General features: G+C 43.9%; 2 protein-coding genes across 4 annotated transcripts in view; one reads left to right on the top strand and one right to left on the bottom strand.

The window, feature by feature from the left end:
• The window catches only part of LOC137631738 (differentially expressed in FDCP 8 homolog), a 216,076-nt gene that overhangs the window by 69,558 nt on the left and 121,599 nt on the right, over positions 1-24,919 (top strand). For all 3 annotated transcript variants that reach the window (XM_068363641.1, XM_068363643.1, XM_068363642.1), the window contains exons 3-4: positions 6,360-6,567; positions 14,977-15,067. In XM_068363641.1, coding sequence (XP_068219742.1) covers positions 6,360-6,567; positions 14,977-15,067 — 299 coding nt within the window. The remainder of the gene's footprint in view (positions 1-6,359; positions 6,568-14,976; positions 15,068-24,919) is intronic.
• On the bottom strand, positions 8,951-14,752 carry LOC137631733 (uncharacterized). Its single transcript, XM_068363628.1, has 2 exons — positions 14,521-14,752; positions 8,951-14,312 (listed from the first exon to the last, which is right to left on the bottom strand). The coding sequence occupies exon 2, from the start codon at positions 14,208-14,210 to the stop codon at positions 9,504-9,506; it is 4,707 nt and encodes a 1,568-aa protein (XP_068219729.1). The 5' UTR covers positions 14,211-14,312; positions 14,521-14,752; the 3' UTR covers positions 8,951-9,503.

Here is a 24,919-nt window from a genome sequence, read left to right on the forward strand (position 1 = left end):
ATATTATGCTATTTTAATATTTTTGAAAGAATTTCTTTGATAGTCTCGTACTGTTTTCAAAGTTGAACTAACGTTTTGTTTTGTCTCTGCAGTTGTTGACGTTCAGAACGTTCAACTTGCGCTCTATCGTTACGATAGAGAGAGAGTATTCACGGTGTCACGTTGCAGTAAGAGTAGAACGATTCTAGCGTTTTGTTCATTCTTTCTTAGCTTAAATGGTTTTAATTCTAATAAAGGAACTTGTTATTTGGGAAATCTTTCAGTTTTTTTTTTTTTCCTTTAACAATAATATGTTTTAACGATATATATAATTGGGCTCATCTCTCAGGTTCTAAGTCAAGAGAGAGAGAGAGAGAGATAGAGACGGAGGGAGAGAGAGGAGGATAAACGTTTCGTTCAAGCGGGTAACGTTGTTATCGTTTTTGCTCTTCTCCCTAGTCTCTTTAGGGGAAGAAGGTAAACGTTTCTAGAGTTTTATTCTTGTTCTCAGGCTTTATGCGGTGAGAGATTTTAAACGTAGTTTATTTGATCTAGTGTTTAGTCTCTTTTCCAGCCACTGAATTATTTATCTTTCATTATGTTTTTCTGTTACATTGTAATACTGTTTTCGCAATTACTAACTTTTAATGAAGGATAGAATTGCGTGTTTCAGGTACAAACCACTTAAAGTTTCGAGTTCAGTGAAATAAGTGCAAACAGAAAATCAAAAGTGATAAAGTGATAAGCGCAAAGTGTTACAGTGTTGCGTTCGAGGGTTCGTCTGTTCGTGCCAGTTGTTCGCCTAGTCTGGGACCTCTTACAAGCTCCCAAGCCCAGGGGAGAAGTAACGTCGAAGGACTTATGGGTTCATCAGGCCTTGATCGACGAACAGACGTTTCCCTCCGTGGTTTCGGGTGTTACCAACTCACGTAGCCGACGTGATCACCCCACCCACACAAAGACGAGAGAGCCCTTTTATTCCTCGTCTGCGGAAGAGGTTTCTCGCAGAAACCATGGACCAAATCTTGCAGCTTTTAAGTGCAAGTCGGTCCCTTCCGCGCAAGTCCAACTCCTAGGTGGTGCCATTAGCACTGGGTCAGTTCGGACTTGCTGCAGTACGACAACTGCACACCTCCCAGAGAGGCAAGGTGGTATCGCAACAGGCAGTAACTCCGTCTGTTGCCGCACCAGCTGTTTTAGATTCTTAGTCTCAACGGACAGTAGCTCCGTTTGTTGTTGTCTTTCTTAAACTCTAGTGGCCCTGCCAGACGTATGATGTTGAGGCTCCTCCTGCCTCCATGCGTGAGCTGCCGCATTGGGAGTTGCCAGGTACCAGCGCTATGCAGCAACCTCCACTTTCCTTGAGGCAGGAGCCTCATGCTATGCGGCAACCGCCTCAACTCTTGAGGCAAGAGCCTCAACTCTTGAGGCAAGAACCTCAACTCTTGAGGCAAGAGCCTCAACTCTTGAGGCAAGAACCTCAACTCTTGAGGCAAGAGCCTCAACTCTTGAGGCAAGAACCTCAACTCTTGAGGCAAGAGCCTCAACTCTTGAGGCAAGAACCTCAACTCTTGAGGCAAGAACCTCAACTCTTGAGGCAAGAGCCTCAACTCTTGAGGCAAGAACCTCAACTCTTGAGGCAAGAGCCTCAACTCTTGAGGCAAGAACCTCAACTCTTGAGGCAAGAACCTCAACTCTTGAGGCAAGAGCCTCAACTCTTGAGGCAAGAACCTCAACTCTTGAGGCAAGAGCCTCAACTCTTGAGGCAAGAGCCTCTCTCTGCGCAGCCACCTCCTCAACCCTTGAGGCAGACGCAACTCTTGAGGCAGGAACCTCATGCTATGAGGCAGCCGCCTCAACGCATGCAGCAACCGCATTCTTCACAGCATGAGCCTCTCTCTGCGCAGCTACCTCCTCAACCCTTGAGGCAGACGCAACTCTTGAGGCAGGAACCTCACAGGAGCCTCATGCTATGCGGCATCCTCCTCAAACCATGAGGCAGGAGCCTCATGCTATGCGGCATCCTCCTCAACCCATGAGGCAGGAGCCTCATGCTATGCGGCAGGAGCCTCATGCTATGCGGCAACCTCCTCTACCCATGAGGCAGCCTCATGCTATGCGGCATCCTCCTCAACCCATGAGGCAGGAGCCTCATGCTATGCGGCATCCTCCTCAACCCATGAGGCAGGAGTCTCATGCTATGAGGAGCCTCATGCTATGCGGCATCCTCCTCAAACCATGAGGCAGGAGCCTCATGCTATGCGGCAACCACCTCAACCCATGAGGCAGGAGCCTCATACTATGCGGCATCCTCCTCAACGCATGCGGCATGAGCCTCATCCCTTGCAGCATGAGCCTCATCCCATGCAGCATGAGCCTCATCCCATGCAGCATGAGCCTCATCCCATGCAGCATGAGCCTCATCCCATGCAGCATAAGCCGCACCCCATGCAGCATAAGCCGCACGCCATGCAACATGCTCTGCTTACCTTACAGCATGCTCTACATACAGCATGCTCTGCATACAGCATGCTCTGCATACCTTACCGCATGCTCCTCAGTCACACATCTTTGGTTGTTGCCAACTCACTAGACTGTCAAGCAGTTTCATAACGTTGCCTTCTAGTCTGCTGCTTTTGCACCAGTGAAACCCTCACTGAGAGAACTTAGCTTTTCTCGGATATGGTTCCTGTAGATGAGAAAGTGCTATTCTCCCTCCTTCTGATATTCCCTTGAGGACTCTGTCATTTGGAGAGGAGCCTTTAGCTGCTTAGCCTCCTATGGACTTTTATTTAAGCATAACATGCTTCCAGGGAGGGTAATGGTTCCACTTCAGTCGCTAACCCCGTCTGTTACCACACCTGCTCCCATAGACCTTGAGCTTTGTTGCAAGACATGCAGTCCAAGCTTAGTCCTTGTTAGAGGATTTTTTGTTTACGGAGTCAGTGTGTCACTGGGAAGACGTTCAACAACCAGCAGAAGTGACTTGTTGTGACGCAGTGCGGCAACCTCAGCAACCCGATAAGGAGTTGTCTGTACGACCCAGACAGTCTAGACAGCTTCGGGTTGTCGCTGTACTTCCTCGCTTCCCCATGGTTGACAGTTCACAGACTGTGCAGCAGTACCATGATCTTGTGTCCGGCTCCGTCAGACGACTAGCTTTTAAGAGCTCCCACAAGTCGTCGCTGTCTGGAGATTCTCAGATGGACTATGGATCTGACCAAGGAACTGGGCCTCCTGGTCAATTTTGATGAGTCCCAGCTCGTCCCATCCCAGACCCTTGTCTACCTGGGTATGGATCTTCAGAGTCGAGCTTTTCGGGCTTTTCCGTCGGCCCCAAGGATCTACTAAGCCCTAGATTGCATCCAGAGCATGCTGAGAAGGAACCGATGCTCAGTCAGGTAGTGGATGAGTCTAACAGGGACACTTTCATCGCTGGCCCTGTTCATCGAGTTAGGGAGACGCCACCTCCGCCCCCTTCAGTATCATCTAGCGGCTCACTGGATAAAGGACATGACGCTAGAGACGATCTCAGTTCCTGTTTCCGAAGAGAGGAGGTCTACTCTCACGTGGTGAAAGAACAGCTTTCTTCTCAAGGAAGTCTACCTTTGGCTGTTCAGAAACCCGACCGCCGTCTCTTCTCTGACGCATCAGACACGGGCTGGGGTGCGACTTTGGACGGACAGGAATGCTCGGGAACATGGAATCAGGAGCTAAGGACACTTCACATCTATTGCAAGGAGCTGTTGGCGGTTCATCTGGCCTTGATAAACTTCAAGTCCCTCCAGCTTAACAAGGTGGTGGAGGTGGACTCTGACAACACCACAGCCTTGGCTTACATCTCCAAGCAGGGAGGGACTCATTCGTGGAAGTTGTTCTAGATCGCAAGGGACCTCCTCATCTGGTTAAAAGATCGAAAGCTCACGCTGGTAACGAGGTTCATTCAGGGCGATATGAATGTCATGGCAGATCACCTTAGCCGGAAGGGTCAGGTCATCCCCACAGAGTGGACCCTTCACAAGAATGTTTGCAGCAGACTTTGGGCCCTGTGGGGTCAGCCAACCATAGATCTGTTCGCTACCTCGATAACCTAGAGGCTCCCGTTGTATTGTTCTCCGATTCCAGACCCAGCAGCAGTTCACGTGGATGCTTTTCTGCTGGATTGGTCCCATCTCGACCTGTATGCATTCCCGCCGTTCAAGATTGTCAACAGGGTACTTCAGAAGTTCGCCTCTCGCAAAGGGACACGGCTGACGTTGGTTGGCTCCGCTCTGGCCCGCGAGAGAATGGTTCATAGAGGTACTGCAATGGCTGGTCGACATTCCCAGGACTCTTCCTCTAGGAGTGGACCTTCTACGTCTACCTCACGTAAAGAAGGTACATCCAAACCTCCACGCTCTTCGTCTGACTGCCTTCAGACTTTCGAAAGACTCTCAAGAGCTAGGGGCTTTTCGAAGGAGGCAGCCAGAGCGATTGCCAGAGCAAGGAGGACATCCACTCTCAGAGTCTATCAGTCTAAAGGGGAAGTCTTCCGAAGCTGGTACAAGGCCAATGCAGTTTTCCTCATCCAGTACCACTGTAACCCAGATTGCTGACTTCCTGTTACATCTAAGGAACGTAAGATCCCTTTCAGCTCCTACGATTAAGGGTTACAGAAGTATGTTGGCAGCGGTTTTCCTCCACAGAGGCTTGGATCTTTCCACCAACAAAGATCTACAGGACCTCCTTAGGTCTTTTGAGACCTCAAAGGAACGTCGGTTGTCCACTCCAGGCTGGAATCTAGACGTGGTCCTAAGGTTCCTTATGTCATCAAGATTTGAACCTCTCCAATCAGCCTCTTTTAAGGACCTCACATTAAAAACTCTTTTCCTCGTGTGCTTGACAACAGCTAAAAGAGTAAGTGAGATCCACGCCTTCAGCAGGAACATAGTTTTCACATCTGAAACGGCTACATGTTCCTTGCAGCTCGGTTTTTTGCTAAAACGAGCTTCCTTCACGTCCTTGGCCTAAGTCGTTCGAGATCCCAAGCCTGTCCAACTTGGTGGGGGACGAACTGGAGAGAGTACTTTGCCCAGTTAGAGCTCTTCGGTACTATCTAAAAAGGTCATAACCTTTACGAGGACAATCAGAAGCCTTATGGTGTGCTATCAAGAAGCCTTCTCTTCCAAGGTCTAAGAACTCAGTTTCTTACCTATTCAGGCTCCTGATTAGGGAAGCACATTCTCATCTGAAGGAAGAAGACCTTGCTTTGCTGAAGGTAAGGACACATGAAGTGAGAGCTGTGGCTACTTCAGTGGCCCTCAAACAGAACCGTTCTCTGCAGAGTGTTATGGATGCAACCTATTGGAGAAGCAAGTCAGTGTTCGCATCATTCTATCTCAAAGATGTCCAGTCTCTTTACGAGAACTGCTACACCCTGGGACCATTCGTAGCAACGAATGCAGTAGTAGGCGGGGGCTCAGCCACTACATTCCCATAATCCCATAACCTTTTTAACCTTTCTCTTGAATACTTTTTATGGGTTGTACGGTCGGCTAAGAAGCCTTCCACATCCTTGTTGATTTGGCGGGTGGTCAATTCTTTCTTGAGAAGCGCCGAGGTTAAAGGTTGTGATGAGGTCCTTTAGTATGGGTTGCAGCCCTTTATACTTCAGCACCTAAGAGTCGTTCAGCATCCTAAGAGGACCGCTACGCTCAGTAAGGAAGACGTACTTAATAAAGGCAGAGTAGTGGTTCAAGTCGTCTTCCTTACCAGGTACTTACCAGGTACTTATTTATTTTATGTTATTTTTGAATAACTAATAAAATAAAATACGGGATACTTAGCTTCTTTGTTAACATGTATGCTGGTCTCCACCCACCACCCTGGGTGTGAATCAGCTACATGATTATCGGGTAAGATTAATATTGAAAAATGTTATTTTCATTAGTAAAATAAATTTTTGAATATACTTACCCGATAATCATGATTTAATTGACCCACCCTTCCTCCCCATAGAGAACCAGTGGACCGAGGAAAAAATTGAGGTGGTGTTGACAAGAAGTACTGGAGTACCTGACCACAGATGGCGCTGTGGTGTTCACCCCCACCTGTATAGCGATCGCTGGCGTATCCCGACCGTAGATTTCTGTCGGCAACAGAGTTGACAGCTACATGATTATCGGGTAAGTATATTCAAAAATTTATTTTACTAATGAAAATAACATTTTTATTTTATTAGAGAACGAATTAAGTATTCTTTTAGAAATTCACCTCTTAACAAAATTTTTTAGCTATAAGGAATAAGGTAAAAAAATAGGTTTGTGTTGATGAAATAAAAATTATCCACCATCAGTACTTTCCGTAATGTTTGAAAATGATTATGTTGTATTGCCTCTCAGGAATGGGGGATGTTGTTCAAAATGTATCATATGGAGTAGGAGGAGCTGTTCATGAAGTCACCTCTGGAGTTAAACGATTGCTTACTTCCCCACCAAATACTTTGGATGACCTAGAAGAGGATATGGATGAAGATGAACACCCTGGTGTTCTTCCACCCACTCCACGAAATGCCACGTCACCCTATCTAGATCATCCTCAAAGTGACCAGTAAGTTAGTTTGTATTCGTTTTAAAGGAAACCCATCAGTTTACATTGTCCAATCTTGTGGCCAAGAGCCCATTTTAGACATCCACTTATGGAGAACAGTAAGATTCCCACTTCACTAGTCAGGTATCTGGGTAGGTCAGTACCTATAGTGGTGTTTACTCTTTTCTCCCTTTGATGTATCCATCAACTTATATTTTGTATTTCAACTTATTTCTCATAAATTTTGTTATTCAGATTTACCTCAGTTTTTTTCTTAAAAGACTGGATATTGCTCTCATAAAAAGTTCTCTTAGATATTTTTAGTTAATATTGTCACCTGATGTAAGTATGCCTGTTATCCCTTAAGCAACCGTAATTCATCGTTACCATGAATGTTAGCAATCATAGGTGTTAGTTTTTTGTAAATTAATACCAGAGTTTTTAGAATTAAAAATGAGTTTTGATGAAGGACAAATATGTAATTGGTGAGGTACTGTGTGGTCTCCAAGGAATTGACTGTGTCTATAGTACTGGTCCAAGTCCCTTGGTGTAGTAATTGGCAAAAATGCAGGTTGGTCAAAGGGGAAAGATTAATCTTCTTACCAGAGAGTCTTTATTTGGTAAGCTGTATAATCAGCCTTGAAATAAAAAAAAAAAAACTCATAATCCCTTTTTTCATCATCTTGCTTACAAAGGAGTTGAGTTCCAGGATTCTGGTCTGATAAAAGTTGTGGCATGAAGGATGTTTTAACCAACTGAGATCTCTTGAGATTATGCTCTGCTCCCCTAGGGAAAAGTTCCAATGTTCCCAATTCGAAATCTCTTTGCCTTTCTGTGACCTACGAGCCCCACTGTTTTCTTTGGAATATCTCCAGTAGCCTCCCCTTGCTTTATAAACAAAGTTTGACTGTCTAAGGAAACCTATGTGTAGGCTGAGGCATGGGATGAGAAATAGGAGCTAGCCTCTTTTCCAATTGCATTTGAGCCTGGTGCAGCATTGTAAAAGAAGGCATTCTTCTTTCTTAAGAAAGCCGAAAACATGTCTTCCATTTTTCTGGAAATGAAGTGGTCATTATCTCTGCATTGGCTTTGACTTGTTGATTAGGGTTTGGGGAAGAGGGCTTAGACTTCCAGTCATCAGCAGCATTAACCCCAAGAAGCCTGGTGCTGCTTTCTCCTTGGCAATGTACAGTAGGTCCAATTAAACATACACTTACAAAATAAACTTGTTTTATTCTTATTAAAGACCTGTTCAGCATGGTAATCCTTCCTTAATTATATCAGCTAACATATTAGGATACACGCTTGCTGCTTTCTCATCACCAGTAGTAGCTTCACCTTGAACTTTAGGGTTTTGATAATAAACCACTTGAACCAACCCCTACTAGCCACAAACGTTTCACTATCACTCTCTTCCCACTTTTTACATCCAAATTCCTCAAACAATTATTCTTCTTTCTCTTGAATTAACAGAAGTCTCACTGGAATTACTGGTTGACAATGGCCCTGCAACCAAAGAACTAACAGTTGCTCCATTTCAATATTAAGACCACTGCAGCTTCATGATTACTTGTACTGTCGATTTCATAGGCGCAGATCCCATCACATCCTCAGAGTTACAATCTTTAACTTTGGTAATCATCTTGACAGTTCAGCAGCTTGGTTGGAGTATGCAGCTAATGATTTTCATTGTTTCTTCCATTCTTTGCCCATTTTCTAAAGTCTAATTTCTTTTCTATGGCTATAGTTTTCCTTTTCTTTGAAGTATTACTGGGAGCCATAATGAAAGGCTAAAAGTTACCAAAAAAGTTAATGTAAAAAGCTCAGGGAACAGCAATCCAGAAGTGCATGCCAGTAGAAACTGAGCAACTGTGTTCTTTTTTTCTGGTGCCATGTTATGCCATTTAATTTTGCTTCTAATAGGCACACTATTCTTCTGTCATATTCAAATGAAATTGTCCACGTATTTGTATTGTATATACGATGCAATTGTCTGAAGCTGAAACATTTTATGTCAATAACTTCATAACTTGATGACTTACAGTTAGTTCTTTTATTCAATTGCCAAGTGTATAACATTCATCTACTTGTATTACCAATCGTATAACATTCATATACTTGTATATAATATGCTATAGTACATGCCATCTATACTGATGCAGGAGAGGAATTTTATGAAAGTATTTGTATGGCACTGACATATGAGCAAATGTCAAATGAGTTTTATCTCGTCTCATGGTTTATAATGTAAATAAGATTCACTTTTTGTTCATGAAATGTTTATTATCACTTGGAAGGCATCACATGACAATGATAATATCTGCAATGAAAGATAGCATGATGAGAAATAAAATGGCATTTGCATCGGCAGTCAAAATAAGTTCAATATGAAATTACACTGACACCTAATAGCATATATGGGTCAGTTAGTAAATTCACAGTATACACAGCTAGCTAATGAACCATTTGCTGCTAGCATATAATAGATAATAAAGTTTAGCTAAAGTCTATAGACAATAATACTGTACCATATACGCAGCGAGTAAATGAGCTGCCAAACTGAAACACTGTTTGCTTACATTCTCACAAATGAGCGCCAATGTATAGATGACGCAATACACATAAATGAAATAGGATCCTATAATGCACATAATGTATAGACGACACAATACACATAAATGAAATAGGATCCTATAATGCACATGAATGAAATAGGATCATATAATAATTATAACATGTACAACAGATATGAATAGACAATCCTCTACCTCCTCCCAAGTTTTTTTTTGGGGTACTAATAAGAAAACTCAAAAACAAAACTGAACATGTTAGAGCAATATATGAAAACTACTTTATAAAAGCATATTAGCTATGTGGCTATGGAGCCTAGCTGAATGAAAAATATAATATTATTAAGATAAATAAAGGGTGGAAAAGTATTGGTCTGCAAAAACGAATCAATACGTATTACAATCATAGTCAGTCAAGTAGGCAGGCTTCTTGCGCAGCCTCTGAGGACGATCCGGAAGGGCACTTGGGGGAGCTTGAAAGAAATTATCAGGAGAGGCATCAGGGTGTGCATCATGTAGTGCTGCGTCAGGTGCCTGTGGGTGGTGAACAGGTGTTATGGGAGATTGAGGACGTGGTGATGGGGGTGGTGTGGCATCTGTGGGAGATGTAGGCGCAGGGTATGGCACTTCCAGTCGATCAGTAGAGTGCGGTTCTGTATCAGGTTCTGGTGGCGATGATGGGCGTTGACGTGATTTCTCGTGCTGGGGAATTGGGTATCCAATGGTTAATCGTGGTCGTCTTGGAATAGCAGGGATGTATTTCCTCAGAAATTGTCTGTTGCGAAGAGTAGCCCTTCCAGAGCCATCGACCCTGACAATGTACTGATCGAATTGACGCACTTCGGACACAACGCCTGTTTTGTCCCATTTTAATGGGTTCGGACCTGTCTGGTTTTGGATGCGGACGTTGTCGCCAACTCTCAATGGCGGGGGCCGCTTAGTGTGCTCGGTCCAGTACTCGGCCATTCTCATATGGCGATTCCGGAGTGCTTCCTCGCGTTGTGCGAGGGTGCTTCTCCAAGTGGGATGGGGGTTGTATTTTCCTGGCAAGATGGGGATAAAATCCTTAATGGGCCTTCCGAAGATACACATAGCTGGAGAAACTTTGGTTTCTTTGTCAGGGGTATTCCGGTATTGAAGGACGGCGCGCTGAAAGGCGTCGATGTTCAGGTCTCCTGTGGGCCCAGTGTTGTCGGTGAGGAGTCTTTTCGCTATTTTAACGCCAACCTCTGCCCTACAATTAGAATGGGGAAAATAGGTTGAGGAAAGACGATGGTCGACCCCCCAAGCCTGAAGGAAATCTTGAGTGATTTTTGCAGAGAACTCTGGGCCACCATCAGAAGAAAGCTCATCAGCGATTCCATATGTTGCGAATATCCTCCGTAGACTGTTGATAAGCCCAGTGGCACCATCTGCTGCGCGTTCGATGACAGGCCAATTTGAATACCTGTCCACTACAACGAGGTACTGTTGTCCTTTGTAGTGGAAAAAATCGGCACAAATATGCTGAAATGGATAGGCAGGAGGGTTTTGTGGATGTGGGGGAAGGGCGGGTTGGGAAGGTGCAATGCGGTTACAGTGATAACAGTTCATACGTGTGTCTTGGAGATCTTTAGAGATGCCGGGCCAAAATACAGACGAATCTGCTCGTGCTGTCATCGAGGTGATTCCCTGGTGAGCCGCATGAAGGGCTTGGAGTACTTGTTTACGAAGGGTGGGGGGGATCACAATTCTGTCTTTGTAGATGACTACACCGTCTACAGTATACAATTCGTGGCGGAACTTATGGTATTCGTGGAGATGCGGTGGTACATCATTCTTAGCCTCGGGGATGCCATTTTCAATCAGTGAGATCAGATGTTGAAAGTCCGGGCAGCTGTTAGTTGCAGTTTGAACTTTGTCCCACGTCACTGAGCCGAGGGATTGCAGGGATGTAACGTGTGCACACTGCAGGGCAGAGTCGATATCATCCTTTATTTCATCACTACAGGAGTGCATGGATGCGATGTCGTCCTGCAAACGTAGTTTCATTGGAGGACCATTGCCTGTGGGATGTCGTGAGAGCGTGTCGGCTGCTTTGTGTTTTGTGCCAGGAACATGGACCATTTCGAAGCGGTATCGTAGTGTCTTTTCTTTTAAGTTTCGAAGGCGAGCGTTGGAGATGTCTTCAAAAGATCGATCACCAAAGATTTTAAGTAGGGGCTTGTGGTCCACTGCGATGAACAAGCTAGGGCATCCAAGGACGAAGAATCTGGTTTTGTTAAGGGCTTCCACTACAGCCAAGGCCTCTCCTTCAATGGGTGCATAACGAGACTCTGCTGGGTGTGTGAATCTACTCCCAATTAAGGTGGTTTTCCAGCCCGATTTGCAGCAAAATGGCCGGGTTGGTGTGCACAGGCAGTGTTTTTGGGTGAGCCAGAACCCAATGCCTGATTTGGACCAGTCGGTAGCAAGGCATGTTGGTTTTTCTTTATCGTAGATCTGAACGCCCCTCTTGATTTCGTCGATTATGTGATCTTTAGATTCCTCAAAAAGGGTGTCCATGTGTCTGTCCCAACAGAAAGGGTTGCCAGGGCGCAAAAAGTTACGAAACGGGGTCATGCGTTTGGTCATAGAGAAGGCATAAGAGACTTGATTGATGAGGCCAAACCAGGAGCGCACGTCGGTTATGTTTTTTGGTGTGGGGAAATCGCGTATGGCAGACAAATATTTCTCACATGGCCGGACGCAATCTGGTGTGATTTCAAACCCCGCAAACTGGACAGTGTTAGCTGAAAAAACAAACTTGTCAGGATTTAAAATGATACCATTATGACCACAAATATCTAACCATTGTACTGTCTGGAAGAAACTCTCCTCTATGTTGTCTGCCCAGAGCAACGTGTCATCGATGCACTTGGTTTTGTTCGGGATATGACCGACCAGTTCGTCGTATCGTCTGGAATAGCCGTCACCAGAAGCTATGTATCCTTGTGGGGCCGTGCAATACCTGTAGCGGCCCCATGGTGTGATGAATGTTGTTAGGTGACGGTCTTCGGGCCGTAGCGGTACGCTGTGGTATCCATTCCAGGCATCTAAGACGGTTTTACGTTTACCTGCTGGCACTGCACGAGCTTGATGGAAAGGGGATGGTGTGTGGTGTGTTTCGCGAGTGGCATGGAGGTTGAGGGCTTGCAGATCTACTGTGCGACGTGGTTTACCATTCTTCTTGGCGCAAACTACCATACGGCTCATCCATGTGACAGGCTCGCCTATGGGCACCTGTTCGAGGACTCCTAGGTTCACATCCTGGTCCAGTCCTTGTTTTACCTCATCCTGCCAGTGAAGGGGAACGGGTATAGGGGTATGTACCGCTACTGGTTCAGCATGTGGATCAATCATTAATTTTAACGGGGGTCCTGACATCATGGGTAGCTTTTGGTGTTCACATGTATTAAAAGTGCTGGATGCGTAGTGCTCTAGGAGGAACTTCTGCAACTTCTCTCTATTAGCCTCCGTTGCAGCGAATGGTAACTTTTGGGGTGGTGGTGGGGGGAGTTGTCTCTGGGGGCACGAGCATTCCTCTGTCTGAATATTAGTCGATGATGTTTCCTGTGACGCTTCGCCAATGCAGGGGAAGGTGGAAGAGATTATACCTAAGGCGATGCAGCCCTCTTTGCTCAAGTAAATCTTGTCAGAGTTGTCGGTGACATAGGTGATTTGTCTGGTTTCAACCAATTTACCCCTGTTGTTGGTACCTGTAAAGCGAAGAATAACGGCTCCTAGAATATTTATGCCTTTACTGTTGGCAGCTTTCATGGAGATATTAACTGGAATTAGATCAGAATGCTTGATGTGAAGTTTATTCAGAGCATGGATACCTGCCAGACAACTCTGACAGCCTGTGTCTGCCATTACTCGAGCCACTGCTGCTTTCGGTGGGGCGTGAAGTTTGAAGCCGAAGTGGGAATAGTCTTCTGAGGAAGTGGATATTTTGAGGTTAATGAATGGTTGGGGCCCAGAGGGCCTTTTAATCCATGATTTTGACATAGCGTCATACTGATGGTGATCAAGTGTAATGGATGAGTTGTTATGATATGTGGTGACAGAACAAAGTTCATTAAACACAGCATTATCTTCAGGTTGGATTGCAGCATGTGATTGTATTCCACTTGCCTGAGGTGATTTCTTCCTGCAAACTGAAGCAAAATGGTGTAATTTATTGCAAGAAAGGCATGTTTTATCAAATGCAGGGCATTCTGATTTTCTGAGACTTGCAGGGGCCTTTCTGCCATGCCCTGTTTTACCACAATAAGAGCAACTCACATCAGAAGCAGGTTTATTTAAGTCATGTTTCACAATCCTGGTTCGGTTAAACTTTTTGTACGAACTTGAGGCATCGGTGCTTGGGGATTCCGTGAATAAAGACGCTGAGCGTTTACCGGCTTCTTTTCTTTCTACAAATCTAAAAACTTCTTCTAGTGTCATGTTTTGATTTGTGTTACCCAACAGGTCAAGTTGTATCTCCTGGTCTTCAATGCCTCTGATAAGGATATCCTGAATAATTGGCTCGGTATAATTCACTTCACTATCGCAGGAAGGGCAATCTAGGAGGAATTTACATATACCAGCTTGCCCCCTTAATCTGGCTCCAAATGCTCGGATAGGTTCGTCTCTGTCTTGCCTCATATTATGGAGTGTGACCCGTGCCACCATTACATTTTCTTCACGTACGGCTAGGGCTCGAATGGCAGCAATGACTTCGGCAATAGGTTTTGCGAGGAGGCTGCCTCCAGCAGCTCTAGTCACATCTTTACGTAATTGATCTTCACAACACTCTAGCAGCTGAACAACAGCTTCTTGCCCGTTAATGGCTGTGGCATTTACATATTCATCCCACCTTATTAAAAAATATGACCATTCTTCGGTGGTTCCTGCGGCAGTGATGGTAGGCCTCTTAACCTTTTCCACTTGTGCATGTTGCGCTGCAGCACCTGGTCGAGCAGCAGCTGTGTGGTTTATGCAATGGGCGGTCAGTAGGGCAGCAACAATGGCGTCAGACAGGTCGGGGGTCACATAATTGCAATTGTCGATGGGGCATTGTACAGCAGGCATTGTAATGTAGCAAGATCACTGATATTATCATAAATAAGATTCACTTTTTGTTCATGAAATGTTTATTATCACTTGGAAGGCATCACATGACAATGATAATATCTGCAATGAAAGATAGCATGATGAGAAATAAAATGGCATTTGCATCGGCAGTCAAAATAAGTTCAATATGAAATTACACTGACACCTAATAGCATATATGGGTCAGTTAGTAAATTCACAGTATACACAGCTAGCTAATGAACCATTTGCTGCTAGCATATAATAGATAATAAAGTTTAGCTAAAGTCTATAGACAATAATACTGTACCATATACGCAGCGAGTAAATGAGCTGCCAAACTGAAACACTGTTTGCTTACATTCTCACAAATGAGCGCCAATGTATAGATGACGCAATACACATAAATGAAATAGGATCCTATAATGCACATAATGTATAGACGACACAATACACATAAATGAAATAGGATCCTATAATGCACATGAATGAAATAGGATCATATAATAATTATAACATGTACAACAGATATGAATAGACAATCCTCTATAATGCTTTTTAATCATCACTGAATATTTAAAATGCAGGTTGAAACCTGGTTAAAAGCTGAAACTCACTCCCAATATATTACCACTTTCATTGACCAATGATCACAAATGTTCTCAGGGTTTATCACTTTGTTGGGATAGACATGTATTGTTGATTAGACAAATCTTTGTCAGCTCTTATTTGAGTGATATGGTAATTAGACATTTTGCAATTTCAGAAGCCCAGGAACAGATTCAGAAATGGCTGCTGAAGAAGCTGCTATCAATGCTGAACTAGGAATAAATGAAGATCATTTTTGCCGTCCTGAGGTTAGTAGTTTTATTACAGGTGAATGTAGCTGATACACAGTGTTTTTTTTTAGGCAATTCATCACCTTTCCCAAGAATTTCCAAAGCTAGATAATATTTTGTAAACTCTTGTTAGTGAATTTATTAATTGTACTGTATATACAGTATATCCAAACTTGCTTATTACTTTTCTTGAACTTGAAAAATAATAAATTAATGGTACAAACTTAGTACAGGCTCCTGATTTAAAAATCCAAAGCAGATGCTTGGAATGTTAGCCTTGTTAGAATAGTAGTTAGATGCTTGGCTAAATTTTACTTGTGAGAGATTTCATTTTAGAAATGATGAATAAGTAGATAGTTGTGTGTCAGGAAGCATCATGTATGTGTTTTATATTTTTATTGTAGAAAAGCATTTGTCAGCACTTGATAATGCAGTATATCTAGAAAACTTCCTAAGACTCATTGGCTATCCATTCTTTAATTGAGAGCTTTAGGTAAAATGAAAGATGACATATAATTTCTGCCAAAGATGTATGTAAAACCCTTTTCCTTCTGGTAAGACACACTGGTAGATAGATTGGTTTTGTAATCAGTCACTACCATTTTGATTTCTCATGTGTGGTTTAGCTGTGTACTTGGTCAGCCACCTTTCTTTGTGTTGAAACTTTTATTTTTTAAGCTTTTCTGTAACTTTGTTTATCAGAAGCTACTTTGTTGCCCAATTATGGAATTTCTGAGGTGCCAAATACTTTGCACGAATTTATTCCTCCTTTAGTTGCTCATCATGCTATACCAGTTCCCAATGCAGAGCATATGCCTGTATCTAATAAACTTCCTTTTTTGAGACAGGTCTTGACTGTTCTTTTTGGAGTACAGATCTTGCCAGCTAGCTATTCAGAGCATGTAACTGTTTCTGACATGTTAGTTACATGCTAAAAGCTATACCACACTGAGTAGTATCAGCACGCAAACTTTTGGTCTCATACTGAATGTTGCTACTTCTGACTCAAAGAATTCATCATCATCAAAGGCTGATTACCTTTTTTCCCCTTAACCTGGTCAGCCCATGAAAGGGGATAGAGGGAGGGAGGAGAAGTGAATGCTGAAGTTGGCATTCCCCTCTTACAACTGCCACAAGTGGGTTGATGCCTGTCAAGACTTTGATCAGAGTGACTCTTACATGGGACAGATACCACCTACCTTTCATCAACTCTTGCCATTCTCTCATACACACTGAGGACGGTCCAGACCTATCATCAGATATTGCCAGAAACTCTTTCCATAGTGACAAAGGTGAAGAGGATGGAATAGGAATGCCCTCGAGGTCATCAGGGACAGTTATCCGGGCTCCTTCAGTTGACTCTTCTTGATATAGAAGTCATTGTATGGCTGGAGACCAGTCATCACTCTTTCTTTGCTGAACAAGTTTGTCCCCTAATACCATTCAAGCAGTGTATGGTCCGTCATAAGAAATAAAAACTTCATGCTTCTGTGGACCTGAAGAATACAATACATCCTTGTGGATACTAATCCTTTGATCCTACAGGAAGTATCCCCACTCTTGTCATCAGGAGAGTAGTGTACCAGCTCAAAGTTCTGTGCTTTGAACTTTCTACTGCTCCCTAAAGTGTTCATGCTTGGCTCTACTTGAGAGCACTTGAATGGAACTCCACTGATTAGGTATCTTGACGATTGGCAGATTCTATCCTCCTCCAGGAGTCAATTGCTTAAGGAATAAGAAAGATTTCTTTCCTTCTGCCATGATCTATGGTTCTTGGTCAATTTGGAAGAGTTCAAGTGGATTCCCTAGCAGAGGATGGTGTATCGGAGAATACGGTGATATAGCAGCAGTAATAATTTTTCCATCGGACGATCGTAGCGGCAGGATTTTGGAGGCAGGATTCGTGCACATGCAGGAGCTTCCGGATCCAGAGCAGTAACGTGTTCTGGACTTCTGAAGTTAGATCCTCATGGGTGTCTTCACCAGCGATCACTCCATCGTATCTAAAGCATCACTAGATAGCAACCAGCCAATTACAGTAGTTAGAATTTGGATGTTTTACTAAGGTATTTAACACATCTTCACTTTGAACCTCTGGATTAAAGGCCATTTAAGTATTTGACTGTTTTTTCTACTATATATATCTTAGCCCTAGCTAGAGTCAAAATAGTCAGTAACTTAAAGGCTATCTCTATTTTAGTAGGATTCAACTGAAAAGATGCATTTATTAAAGTTTTGCCGAATTTCAAAGCTAAATAAGGAAGAAGTGGTCTTATACTTATCACATCTCTCTTCTCAAGGAGGTTTTGAAATTGTACTTGAAGAGGTTTAAGCAGAACAGAGGGTAGGTTAAAAAAATCCTTTTGGTGACATATGTAATATTACAAGACCACTTTGAACAAATGCTATGCCCTTTTTTAAGAATATTATTGTAGATGGCCATAAACAGTTGGTTGAAACTTTTTTACCAGTTTTGAAAGGGAAACTTTGTAATATTTGAACTTTAACAGGAATTTATCTTTGGAGAAAGTTTTAAATACAGCATAGTGACATTGCTACTCTGTATTTGCTAATCATTATTTGGAAAAAGTCAACTTTAATTTTAGTAAATCCAGTAGTATACCCTTGGCTCAGTAGGGCAGAAGGGGAGATTTTAAGATAAGGTTTTCTGTTTAAATTTTAGCCTAATGTATTGAATTAAGGAACTGAAAAACAATTTTGGTAGCATTTCAGTGCGCAGTCTCGACTTGAATACAAATTTAAATTTAGACATAGATTTGAGTTTAGGTCATTACTATCAATGGCTATCCTCATTCAGATGGTGTACAGATGGGGGATATTTGACCATAATTTGGTTCCCACCCAATTTGAAACATGATGCAAATGATCGGCTTTGGTATGAAACTTTGTTCAACTCATCAAGATTTGAGGGAATCTATAAGATATACCTTGACATCCACATACCTAATGCAAGGTGTTTATTTGCATTTACTTTAGCAAGTGAAAGGATATTAGGATTCAGACTACCAGTTTGTTCTGTTTCATAATCTAGTTGTCTAATAGAGGGACTAGGATTGCAGCAATGTATTGGTGTAGCAGCAGTAGGTTCTAAAGTAATTGAATAATTTGAGGCTGTGAGAGGCCATTGAATCTGTACTGCACAGCAAACTTTTAGAACCCTTACTGAAAGAAACACTGTTAACACAAATATCGCTTGAAAAAGAGCTGGATAGAATCTAGCGCCAAAGAGTTCCTGTGAAAGACAATGCCATGGGAAGTAAAGGATTGTTAGATCAACCTGCCTGTCTGTCTCTGTTCTGCTCTTCCACTGATTCATGGGCACGTGGGGTTATTGCTCTCCCGCCTGCCACACTGTTTGGCTCGATTACCCTTCTCTATTACCATACTTGATTACAATCCTCCTATGAACAATGGGCATAGGTTGAAGATGATCTCTCTTATCATTGCCCAATCCAGCCTGCTTGGTAGGCCTACATTAGACTAATTACTCCCATAGGACTCGACGAAGTCAAGTTTGTTGTCGAAATCATTTCCAAATAAATTTATTTTATAGCTCTTTGAGGCCTGTTTCTCTCATAGAATGTTATAGCCTGGGAGGTCAAGGCAAAATATGTTGTAGCTTGGGAGGTTGAGAGGAGCAAGGCTGTACCTTGGGAGATCGAGATAAGCGAGGCCCCAACCTGGGATGGTAAGGGTTGTTCCTGGGGCAAACAAAGCCATTGACAGCACAGACAGGCCTTACACTACTAACAACAGCACCACTTGTCTTCATTCCCCCACCAAGCTATCGTAATTCGTGAGCATCCTTTATTCGCTCGAGTAACCACTAAATTCATCTTAATAATCTGGTAAATCTCGCCTTCACAAAATTACTTTCCAAAGCGATGAAGATGTAGACCCCTCTGTATCAATTTCTCCATCTTTGTTGAATAAAATTCCATGAAATTTGCTGGCTCTTATTTTATCCATATGCTTCGCCATCACTTTTTTCTTATCAGAAAGTATTCAAATGTAAACTGAAAGTCTTAATAATACTTTGTACCAATAAAAATGCAATAGTAATTCACAAATGCTCTTCTTTATCTAAAGAAAAGATTTATGCGAGAGCACTCCAAAAAGTGTTAAACGTGGTCAAACCACAGGATGAACTGAATTTTTTATGGAGGCTTACAGCACATATGTTACTGCTATCACTTTTCTTATTGCGTTTTCTGTTAGGTCAAAGATCTACAAAGATAATGTCTCGTTTTCATAGGTTGACTCATGAATTTACGGTGATTTTTCCCAAAAGTCACACCAAACGCATTATTGGATCACCAGAGAGCTATGTACACAGAATCACCTATTGTTTGCTTGATACAGGGCAAGATCACAAGATTTTCTTCATTGAACCTGCACCCTTGGTTTAGTTAGGAACCTCTGACAAATTTGTGGTAGTCCCTGATTAGGCACCTTTTGCCACTGTAGAAGGTGGCTCCTTCAGTCATTCCAGATTATAGTTTGTGTGGATGTGGCTGTGTTTTAACCAAGCCATGTGTTAGAAGCTGAGTTAATTCTCCTTTTCTTGAAGGTATTGATTTACTATGTAATGAACTCATTAAGTCATTGTTATAGAGTGAACCTGCTGCATCTTCAGCCAACAAGACTTTGTAGGTTGTAGGACAAGTGATAGCATATTGACTTGAGTTAATGGTGGCCTATTAGCTCCACTATAAAAAAGAAAAGGCCACAGGTGTGTTGTCTAATAACTTGATAATGGTGACCCACTTGAGGAATCATAGTGGCACAAGCTATGGAACTGTTATGTCTGATGGTACACTTCTTTTTGTGGGTAGAGTCAGGCAATGTCATCATAGTTCTAAGGTTTGTTGTAAGAATGCACAACATGAGTTTATATTTCTAACTGGGCAAAGTAGGGCTGGCCATTTGAGTTATCATTGAATATGGATCTCTGCCCTTTACTGTTCAGTTAATCTAGACATAACTGCTTGGAAGATAGATGAGATGCCTCTTCCTTAGGATAGTTCAGTCAAGTTGGACATATCAGTTTGGAAGATAGATGTGATGCATCATCCATGAAGCTAATTTCTTTGTTTAAAATACAGATACACTTATCGTTTTCATGTAGATATTAATTGTGCTACAAAAATTTAGTTATAAATATTACTATCCAGGTCATTGCTTAAAATATCAGCCAAGATTTCTGAAACATGAAAGAACTAGCAATTGGAAGTGAAAGCAGAATGAATTATTTGTTGTTGAGAAGGAAGGAACCATATAGGAGTTGTTAAAGTTGTTAACTTTGGAAAAAATACTGTGTGTTTTTCATGAAATACCTACATACAGTATCTGTCAACATATATAGAGCAAATAGAGGGCATGTCATATGCAGAGGTTCAGTTTCACTTTAGCACTGCGTGGAACGGAAGTCAATAATCTACATTTTGCAGCTAACTTCCTCTTTGGTAAAGATTTAGACCTCTGCCTGTTGGTTGATGAGTTACTTACTATATTTGTACAAAACATCAGGATGCCCATGTTAAAAATCAGATAAAGTAACCCTGGACAAAGTGCCATAAGTTGCTATCTAATGATGTGGGAAATTATGACCCTCCAAGTGGGATTTATGTTTTGTAGAAATATATGCTATCTTTTTTAACACAGTATCCTAAAATTTGTTTAGGTAAGCTAGGAAGAGTATTAAAATTGGAAAATGTTTGCTCATAATACCACCCTGAAAATTGTTTTAGATTACATTCAGTATTGATGAACAGTAAATCATAAGCAAATTACTGAAATAGTTTGATGTTGCTACTGTATTTTACAAAAATTTGTACATTCTAGAAACTGCATTGAGATCTTTTTTTTTTTTTGTCAAAGGATTTTTCAATATTAAACTTACCCGATAATCATGTAGCTGTCAACTCCGTTGCCCGACAGAATTCTATGGAGGGATACGCCAGCTATCACAATACTAGAAGGGGGTGTACTTACCAGCGCCACCTGTGGCCAGGTACTATAGTACTTCTTGTTGACACCTCCTCAATTTTTCCTCTGTCGTGCTTCCGGCAAGACGTTCTGGGATACGCTTATGATCTTCGAGTATTTTCACGGCTAATTGGTGAAGTATTCTCTCAGATTTCGGCTGTCGCTTTACTGGAAACCTTCTTATATTAGCTAGATAGCTTTTATATAGTCCTGATTAACGGTTAACGATCTTTTGCTTGATTTTGGAACCCCCTTTGGCTAACTCTTTGGATTCAAGATGTCTGACATTTCGCAAGCCCCCTCCCATAGACGATGTAGGTCTTGCAATAGGCGTATTCCGAAGGCCTCGGTAGATCCTCACACCGCTTGTTCTGACTGTAGGGACAGGCCCTGTCAGTTAGAAAATCGATGTGAGGAATGCGCCGGACTTTCGGAACTGGAATTTGTCCGTCTTTTGAAATATTCAACTAAGTTAGAGAGAGGTAGAGTTAGGAGGAGTTCTTCTCACTCTTCACTTTTTTCCTCACCTCATGATCCCCTACCTTTTCCTACCCCTGTAGTGGCTACCCCCGAACCTACTATTTGCCCTCCGCCTGATATGTCTGTTGTTTTCGTGCTATTCAGGCCTTAGGCGATAAAGTAGAGTCAGTGGTAAGTGATCATAAGTCTCTGATGGCCGAAGTCAAGGAACTTAAGGTCAAGAGTGCAGTGGGTGGAATTAGTGCCAGTGCTGTGACGAGTGCTAGTGTCAGTGCAGTGCCAAGTGCTAGTGTCAGTGCCAGTGTGGTGCGTGAGGATACTTCTGTGCGAGCCAGTCGTCCTCCCAGTCCGGGACCTCTTGCAAGCTCCCAAGCCCAGGGGAGAAGCAATGTCGAAGGGCATAAGGGTTCGGCAGGCCTTGTTAGGCGCACAGAAGTATCCTCGGTGGTTGCGGGCGTGTCTTCCAAAGACCGTCACTCCCACCTGCAGACGATTGAGCCCGTCTTTTTCTCGTCCGCTGATCAACTGTCAGGGAAGAAACGTTGGACTCAGGTCTCGAGACCACTTAAACGCAGAGTCCAGTCCGCGAGTGCTCAGCCAGGTTGCAGTCATTGGCTCAGCTCTGACTCGCCGCAGTCATCTGTCGACTGCACTCCGCCCAAGAGGAGTAAGGTTCTGCCACAACAGAGCTCGACTGTTAAGGCTTTACCTCAGCCTACTGTAGTTTCTGCCGACCCCAAGTGGACTCTACTACAGTCCATGCAAGCACAGCTTTCGGACTTGATGCGTGAGTGTCGGGCTGAGAGTGTTGCGCCTCCGCCTCCGCCTACACTCCCTCCGCCTGCGCTCGCTCCGCCTGCGCTCGCTCCGCCTGGTCGCAGTACCACCTGCCAGGCGTACGATGTTGAGCCACGTTCTGAGTTTGCTGTTCCCAGTGGTGTTCAGCCTCCGCCTTCCTTAAGGCAACCTTTACAATGGGATCAGGAGGATTATACCTCTCTTCCTCCGCCTCCACTTGCTGCTCCACCAGTGATGCAACACTCGGTTGAGGTACAACAACCTCTCCCGTCCATGAGTCAGTCTCCTCAGCTCTCGCTGCAGCGAGCTCAACCCTCCACAAGGCAAGCACCACAACACCTTAGCCTTGCGCCTCAGGAGCCTCAGCTTGCGAGACATTTACCTTGTTCTGCGCAGCCTCTACCTCATCGCGCTCCGCTCACATCACAGGAACAGGAACTTGCTACTCCGCTTCCGCCAACCGCTCAGCAAGCGCAACCCTTGGGTTCAACCACTCATGCTAGGAGTCAGCCTCCTCCACCCATGCGCCTTCCTTCTGCTTCGTCTTTTATTCAGCCTTTGCAGTCTGAGCCTCAGGTTTTCCCTCAACAGTTACTTGAAGAGGAAACCACTAATATTGTTCCTACTCGTTCTGACTCTGCTGTTCAGCATTCTTGTCCGATCTCTTCGCTACACTCTGGTGATGAGGCTTCTGATGATGAGGCGGCACACCTGGATCCCTCGTCAGACGTGGATGAATCCAAGCCTTCTCCACAGTCTATTGACTTTTGTAAGGTCTTGGCTCTGCTTAGGGAGGTTTACCCAGACCACTTTGTCTCTGCTATTCCCCGCTCTCCGCCATCTGAGTTTTCGCTGGGCATACAGCAAGCTAAGTCCACCTATACTAAGCTAGTCCTAGCAAGGTCCTCTAAGAGAGCGTTAAGGATCTTAGGGGAGTGGCTGCAGACTAAGCAACACCTTGGCAAAACTTCTTTCATGTTCCCTCCGACTAAGCTCACTTCGAAAGCGAGCGTTTGGTATGCCACAGGAGAAGCACCAGGCTTGGGAGTACCTGCCTCTGCCCAGGCTGACTTCTCAAGTCTGGTAGACTCGCCTCGGAGAACTGCAATGAGGCGCTCTAAGGTTTGCTGGACCTTCTCAGACCTTGATCACTTACTGAAGGGAGTATTTAGAGCATTTGAGATGTTCAACTTTCTAGACTGGTGCCTGGGGGCCCTCAGCAAGAAGACCTCCCCTGCGGACAAGGATTCTGCCATGCTATTAATGTCCTGCATGGATAAGGCCATTAGGGATGGATCTGGTGAGCTTGCGTCGATGTTTGTATCAGGGGTTCTGAAGAAAAGGGAACAGCTGTGTACCTTCCTTTCCTCCAGCATTACACCTTGTCAAAGGTCACAACTCCTTTTTGCTCCGCTCTCGAAGTTCCTCTTCCCCGAAGAGCTGGTTAAGGACTTGTCTGCTGCCCTGATACAAAAGGACACACACGATCTTGTAGCCTCATCGGCTCGTAAGTCTAAGGTTGCTACCTCAGTCCCCAGGACTTATCGCTCCCCAGTGGCTGATACCCCTGCTACGAGGTTCATACCGCCCTTTCGTGGTAGAGCCCCCAGCCGAGGAAGCTCCCGTCCAGACTCTTCCAGGAGCAAGTCTAGGAAAGGCTCCAAGACATCTAAAGGAAAAAACTGACTCTCCGCATCTCCAGACAGCAGTAGGAGCCAGACTCAAGATCTTCTGGCAAGCCTGGGAGAAGAGAGGTGCAGACGCCCAGTCTGTCAGTTGGCTGAGGGACGGTTACAGGATTCCATTCTGCCTCAAACCACCTCTGACCATATCTCCCATCAACCTCTCTCCCAACTACAAAGAAGAGGACAAGAGGCTAGCATTGCACCAGGAGGTGTCGCTACTTGTGCAGAAGAAGGCAGTGGTTATAGTCCGGGACCATCAATCCCCGGGCTTCTACAACCGTCTCTTTCTTGTGGCCAAGAAGACAGGAGGTTGGAGACCGGTGCTGGACGTCAGCGCGCTCAACGCGTATGTCACCAAGCAGACGTTCACGATGGAGACGACGAAGTCGGTCCTAGCAGCGGTCAGACAGGAGGACTGGATGGTCTCGTTGGACTTGAAAGATGCCTACTTTCACGTTCCTATTCATCCAGACTCCCAACCTTTCCTGAGATTCGTTTTTGGAAAGGTTGTCTACCAATTCCAAGCCCTGTGTTTTGGCCTAAGCACAGCTCCTATGGTGTTCACTCATCTGATGAGGAATATAGCAAAATTCCTACACTTATCGGACATCAGAGCCTCCCTCTACTTAGACGACTGGCTGTTGAGAGCCTCCACGAGTCGTCGCTGTCTGGAGAATCTCAACTGGACTTTGGACTTAATCAGAGAACTGGGTCTGTTAGTCAACATAGAAAAGTCTCAGCTCATTCCCTCCCAATCCATTGTGTACCTGGGAATGGAGATTCGGAGTCAGGATTTTCGGGCTTTTCCATCGGCCCCCAGGATAAGCCAAGCCCTAGAGTGCATCATGAGCATGCTGAAGAGGAGCAGTTGCTCGGTGAGACAGTGGATGAGTCTCAC

This window comes from Palaemon carinicauda, chromosome 40 (assembly GCF_036898095.1).
Source record: "Palaemon carinicauda isolate YSFRI2023 chromosome 40, ASM3689809v2, whole genome shotgun sequence".
In the NCBI taxonomy this organism is placed as follows: domain Eukaryota; kingdom Metazoa; phylum Arthropoda; class Malacostraca; order Decapoda; family Palaemonidae; genus Palaemon; species Palaemon carinicauda.

Coding starts and splice junctions, on each gene's coding strand:
- LOC137631733 (XM_068363628.1), bottom strand. CDS start 14,210: ATGCCTGCTGTACAATGCCCCATCGACAATTGCAATTATGTGACCCCC.